General features: G+C 49.7%; 1 protein-coding gene across 1 annotated transcript in view; it reads left to right on the forward strand.

Moving 5' to 3' along the window:
* Positions 1 to 6,685, forward strand: part of LOC104162741 (cadherin-23-like) — a gene marked incomplete at both ends in the record, with an annotated part of 35,401 nt that overhangs the window by 24,698 nt on the left and 4,018 nt on the right. Inside the window, one exon of the mRNA XM_009701549.1 lies at positions 663 to 851. Coding sequence (XP_009699851.1) covers positions 663 to 851 — 189 coding nt within the window. The remainder of the gene's footprint in view (positions 1 to 662; positions 852 to 6,685) is intronic.

Raw genomic sequence — 6,685 nt, forward strand, 5'->3', positions numbered from 1 at the left:
GGAAAGCAAAATTAAAGTCCTTCTTGAGACAGAGGTGTGATACGGAGTCATGACTCAGCTCTGTATTTAGACACATGTTGCCAAACCTATTTTAAGGTCTAAATCTTGTTTCCCCCTGTTGCCCTAGTTTTCTGTCCCTTCAGTAGTACTACGGTGGTTAGCTCCCTGCTCCTGGTCCCACCTCAGGAGGTGGCAGAGGAGAAAACAGGAGTGCTCTTTGCTCTGTCGTGGCTTCCCTTACTTTGAGGACTGTCCCCCACATCTCACAAGGCAATTTTTTGGTTTAAATGCTTGTGGCAGGGGAATCACCTACTCATCTCCTAGTGCGACTCTGAGCCCTGGCAACCTGTTGCACGAGAAGGGCAAGTCAGAACTTGGCCACAGCCATCCCAAGGGAAACGTTAAACCCTTGGGAAGGTTTCCAAGAGCGCTGTGGGTCTGAAGCACGGGTGGTGGAAGAGCTGGGACAACATCTGTGTGTGTTAATGGGTCAGCGGTGTGGAAAAGTGCTCGAGGTTAAGGGGCAATGGCAGAACTGAGCATCCTTCCTTGGCAAAGCGGAGGAAGCAAAAGCTGCAAGTCTCTAATCACGGTATGCACTCTTTCTTTTGCGTTTATTCTTTGAAAAATAAAGGCTGCCCTGTTGTTTTGCCTCCTTGCAGGGGACAGAGCTGAACGATGACCGCACACCTTCCAACGCCACCGTCACCACCACCTTCAACATCCTGGTCATTGACATCAATGACAACGCACCCGAGTTCAACAGCTCCGAGTACAGCGTGGCAATCCCAGAGCTGGCCCAGGTGGGCTTTGCCCTTCCCCTCTTCATCCAGGTGCAGGACAAAGATGAGGTGAGGTATCCCCTGCCGCGAACGCTTCTATCCCTCCTTTGTAGGGTAGCACTGGGGTGGTTTTGGAGGGTGGAGGGAAGGATAAGTCACCGCCGAACCTGGGATGAGGTGCGTGGTTATGTCCTGATACCCACTACTTCAGCTCTTACTACTGCCGTTGCTCTGCTTGCTTGGTACCCCGAGCGGAGATGCCCTCCCCAGAGCACAGGCACGGCATGTGCTTTAATGCAGTCAGGATTGCACAGCCACCGAGAGCCAGAAAATAGGATTTTGTGGGATGCTGATTCTCCCTCTCTTCCGAGGGCTCTTGTCGGGCAGTCCTTTGCCAGTCTGTGTTGGAAAGGGAGGAGGTTTTTTGCTAGGCTCCCAGGGGACCTGCCAGGGTGGGGAAAGAAAGGACCTTGGGGCTCTCTGCCCTGGTGGGGAGGGGTACGGCTGCTGTCAGGGAGGAGGTAAGAGAGACCTACCAGTGTGGGGCTGGAGGAAGCGGGGAGGGGGGACGGGGATACCAGTTTATCCCTGCAAACGAGCCGGGAGCATTGGAGGCTTGTTCCTCCCTCGTGTTAACGGAGCTCCGATTTGATGCACGCTGGTCCATGCCATGTAGGGATTGCAGCGTGTTTTCCAGCCCTGGGCTTGCAGCCTTCAATTACTCTGATTATTTGACTTATGTAGTTCACGTCTGGCTGCTTCTGTGTGCCGGTACCCTCCAACCCCGCCACGCTGCGTGGTGTCTGCTTCAAACAAGTGCTGACACCTCATGGTCAACTTTCCGAAATCCCTCGGAAAGGCTCTGGCTACAGGCTCCTGCCATCCCTCTTCCTCTTCGGGCCGAGCGAGAGACGAGGGGAGAGGGTTTGTCGGAACAAATGGCATTGTCGGGATGTTTGCCTGACGCTTCAGGTGAATGATGTGATAGCACCGAGGAAGATGAAACGGAACATCTCCCCTCGCCCCCCAAAATCCCGGTGGGTCAATTAAAACGTGCATCTTCTAAGATGCCTTTGCTGGTTGAAATGATGGATTTGCTTTTCCCCGGCCCTGGGTGGAGTTCGCCACGTCTCGTAAAGCCACCCAGAAATGCCATTTTTTCTCATGCGAAGTGATTATGACACAGAACTAATCTACTCGTGACATGATGTCACCATCCAAGAGTTATGAGTTCAGCCTGAAGAGGTGCAGATGAGCTATTAAGCAGATAAAGAGACTGTTTTTTCTTGAAAATGTCAATTGCTAATAAAGAAGATACGGATATGACAGATGCTTAGGATAGTTTCTGAATAGAGCCACTGTCGTGCTTTCTGAGAGATGTCAGCAGATCTGTTCTTGAAGGGCATTGTAACACTTCTGTTTGTGCCAGAAGGATGAAGGATATGTCATTATTTCTGGTTAAAAGCTCATTTTACTGGAGTGACTCCCATTCAAGAATTCACTTTTCAGCCTTGCTAATTTTGAAACGGGAGAATAAAAAATAGCCTTGCCTTCCCGACCGCACCAGCAAAAAATAGACTTGTTCTTTTGATGTATTTCTTTAACTTCCTGAGATTTCCCCAAAAGAATTGGCTGAGATTTTTAAAACTGCTGAGAGAGGACCTCTTGCGCTAAGGGAGTCTGGAGTTTTACCGTACGTGTCTCTGGAGACGGTGATGTTGGCACAGATTGCTTTGACCGTAGCATCATTTTCCACTGATAAGAAGCACAGGAGAGCTGATGTCGTGGAATATCTGGAGGGAGGAAAGTTAGAAGCAATTGGAGGGGATTTTTTGTGCATTATCATGTGGTGGATCTTTCTTATTTCCCCTTGTGGATGCTTGCAACTGGATTAAACATCAAGGTAGCACTTTGGGGGGAGAAAAATGAGGAGAGGATACCCAGGCCATGAAAAAGATGTATATGAGATAGAGGTGGGACTGCATCTGCAGCCAGGCTTGTTCTAGCACTGCTTCCCAGGCAGTGTATTTATAGAAGTCCCAAGACTCCCAAACTTTCAGTAAAAAACTTATAGAAAAGGAAGATAGTTGCCTGACGGTGATATTTTGGATGCTCAAGTCCCTCACGAGAGTTGCAAGGCTTTTACAAACCATCTGGATTTGAGGTAGCGGAGACGGTGCCAGGCTCTCTCAGCTCTCTGTGGGTGGAGGGATGGGACGGTGAGGACCAAGGTCTTCAGGCAAGGATGTGACTGAGGACGTGGCTGACAGAAGCTATTTCACCAACACAGCCTTCATGCTGGAGATGACATGATTCGTTTGTGTAAGGGGTAAAGGAAAACAAGAAGAGAATTATACACGTCTCCGGGGAGAGCAGCTAAATAAATAAATGAGAGCAGATGGATGGAGACAGATGAAATCAAAGCTAGAGTCTTCGGGAAGACCGTTTTGCTCGAATATTGTCTCCTGCCTCCCAACCCATGTTATTAAGTCCTGGGAGAGCCCCTTGGCAGGTTGGTTTCTTTCTTGAGCCGAGCCAGCCAGCCTTCTTCTGGCCCCTCCAGCAAATGTTGACGCTGTTCCTTCAGCCCTCACGCTTGTTGAGGTCCTATTTGGATGGAGCAGCCCACGCCTGAACCTTGTCCCATGTAGGGGTCCCGTCGGGTTGGGTGGCTTTGGGGAGCCTGCCTGCCATCTCACCCCGGTTGTGTCTTTGTAGAGCTGAGGAAAGGGATGTCGCGTGGGTCTGACCCTTAAAACACACTGCGTGGGCTCCCGAGGCCATTAAAGAAGAAGGTGTTTTGTAACCAGGCCCACGCAGCCTTTTTAAATGGTGGGTTTTTGGTCTTTCTTTCTTCTGATGTGTTTTGCACAAACTTAAATGATTGCTTTTTGAAGGAGTTAGATTAAACGATTCAGCAAAGCACTTAAAAATGTATTTACGTTGCACACAAGACCGCGCTTGAAAGCACGCGCTTGACTTTACCTCTGTGTTTAAGAGCCTTTCTGGAGCTCGGCTGGCATTAGCATCTTGGACAAGGGACCTGAGCGGGGTGCCCCCAAGGAGAAACCCGTCCCTCTGAGTCTGTCCCTTGCAAACTCCCAACTGCCGTCCCTCCAAGGCGGTCGTGGTCTTGCTCCAGGAGGAGCTGGCTGGGGGTGCGAGGTGGGTTGGGGAGCATCTCAAGAGGATGCACCTGGCTTGAGCTGCGGTGACTCCAGAAGTGGATTCGGGGTGCAGCCAAGAGGGGTTCAACCGGGCCTGCTGGTTTTTCTTTTTGCGTTCTCTGCGGCTTATCGAAAATACTTGAACGTAGGAGAAATCGGTACACAGGGTTTGCACAGGGTTTTGGACCCGGCCTTCTACGAACAAAGAAAAAAGCATTAACCTCTGTGCAGCTGAGTTTCTCTTTCTGTCAGACCGAGAGCAAACCACTTGAATGCCTTTCCAAAGCCATTTGAGAGCTGTGTATGAAAAGCTGCGAAAGTTTCCCAGTATTTAGACTGAGCCTGTACTCAACTGGACACCACAAAGAACCAGTATATATACACACTCCCAGGCTGCGGCTGGATGCTCCTCTCATCCACGTTGCAATAGATCAGCAGGGACAAATAAATCCTGCATATGAGATGGCAGATTAAAGCCTTGAATTATCCACTTTTGCAGCAAGGTTTGTTTCCAGGTTGAGAGCGAGAGCCCTGAGCTGTGGAATAAGTTTGCGTTAATTCGGAGGGCTGGTTAGCTCAGGCTCATCTGCTCCAAGGCTGGCTCAGGGGGCAGGACGTGGATACCCTTTCTGGGTATACTGGTATTTTTTTACAGCCTGGTGTTTTAAGGAGAAGATAAGGGCTTGGCCATGCAGGAAAAGAAGGGCATCCTTCAGGGCATCCCCCCCCTTGAGCTTCCTATCACTGCAAGAGCCACAGAGGTGTATTAAGAGAAATGGCAGCATACTTTCCCAGGGCACGGCGGAGAAACCAGCCCTTCGATGGTGGCTATCACTTCATTTTCCTCGACGCGGTTGACTGAAGAGGAAGAAAAGGGTAGAGGCTGTATAAAGCACAAGTATGATGGTCTGACATTTTACAATCATTTTGAAACAATTCTTCAAAATAAGCATATTGAGGAAGATAAATGGGGAATTTAAAAAAAGAAAATCCAAGCTGTGGGAATACACGCTATTTGCTGCATAGAGCTACATCGGAGACTCGCGTAGGGATATCGTATGTGCCCACGCGTGTGCAGGTGCAATATATGAATCATCCGTAGCATATATATGCATATGACAGACACGCGCACTATAAATATGATCTACGCAGCAAGGAACTGTAAAGGGGAATTGACGGCGCTCGAGTATTCTCTCCCAAAAGTGCCAGCTGCCAGTCGGGCTGAATTAGATTTCACAGGGGTTTTTGCAATACATGGAATTCACCAGCAAATTACCCTTAAAGAGGGAAAATCAATCATTTGGAGCAGAGATAAGCTGAAGGCGAGGCAGCCTCGGATTGATCCCGTCTGTGCAGGCGTGTGTGGAATTCAGCAGATAACCTGGGGAGAGCGGGGAAGGAGAAAACTCCTCCGGGAGGGAGGGAGTGGGCAAGGACTGACACTTAGGATGGACGGAAAGATGGGAGAAAAGGGCTGCCAGCGTGGGAAGAAGGTTCAGAAAGGCTGGAGAGCGTTTTGGTCCAAGCATCCTGCATCACCCGCCACCCCAGGGAGGTCCTTAGGGATGCAGGGGCCAAGAACCTGAGCACTCAAAAGGGTTATTGATGGTGGGATACCTGGTGGGCAGTGGGTGCTGGGTGGGCAGTGGGTGCTGGGAGCCTGAGCTGGCTGGCTGGACAGCGGGAGAGAGGCAGGCAACTCCGGCGGGGCTGTTCAGAGCCCTCGAGTTAAATGCCTTGAAGTGGGTGGAGCAAATAACGCTCTTTATGCCTTGTGTTTTCAAAGGAAGGATTAAGCATTATTTGTCGCTGACTAGCTAGAACCAGGCGTAAGGTATCCAAACTGTACAAAGAGGCACTAATTGCTTTTTCTAAAAAATACTCTTTTTTTTTTTTTTTTTTTCCCTTCCTCCTCCACCACTCCTGAACTCTTAGCACTTTCTTTTCTTTGCAAACTTGCCAGAATGAGGACTATTAAACACTCCTCAGCTTTTTGTAGGTAATAGCCTGTGCCTAGAAAGTAGCTGGGAGGAAAGCTGGAGTTGTGCTGGATTTTGTGCTTCAGAAAGGCAGGGCTCTCTCTTTTGGAAAAGCAAGCTGCAGCTGAGCTAGGGTAGAGGGAACCGATGGCAGCTCTGTACTGAGTGGGCATGAAGAGAAGAAAGCTGAGGATCTGAGGCTACTTTTCCTAAATCCAGCTCACTTTGTGCTGAAAATGATTGCAGACCACCAGCCTACCTATGCACCTTGGTGGTTTCAGGGAGCGGTGTGGTTGAAGAAGGGTTGTTTGGTTGTCTAGGGGTTTGAGTGGTTGTTTTCTTTTTTTAACTTTGATTTTTTTTGTGTAGCCATTGGTAAGCAATGCTAAATACTTGCTTTGACTGGTGGAAGGTTGAATAATTTCTGAAGCATTTCCACATGGCACTCGGATGAGGAAGGGGCTGGGTGGGAGCAGGAGTGATGGATGAAGCCAGTGGGCAATGTTGGGTGGAAAAGCAGAGATAAAGCTTACGATGCATCCTCAATCAAAGCTGATGTGGCTGCTCCTGGCCTCCTGATGTGAGCAGGGGTTCCCTGATTTGTGGTGAACCGTGCCCTCTGAGCATGTCTTGCGGGTTGGTAGAGCAGACTTTTGGCCATGATTCGTAGCAGGTGCATGAGCAGGTCCCACATGGTGCCTGGGACCTTTGGAGGGACACAGGTGCCCACCTCCCAGTATCTCACGCCTCTGCTTCT

Source organism: Cariama cristata, unplaced genomic scaffold, assembly GCF_000690535.1.
Source record: "Cariama cristata isolate BGI_N322 unplaced genomic scaffold, ASM69053v1 scaffold5416, whole genome shotgun sequence".
In the NCBI taxonomy this organism is placed as follows: domain Eukaryota; kingdom Metazoa; phylum Chordata; class Aves; order Cariamiformes; family Cariamidae; genus Cariama; species Cariama cristata.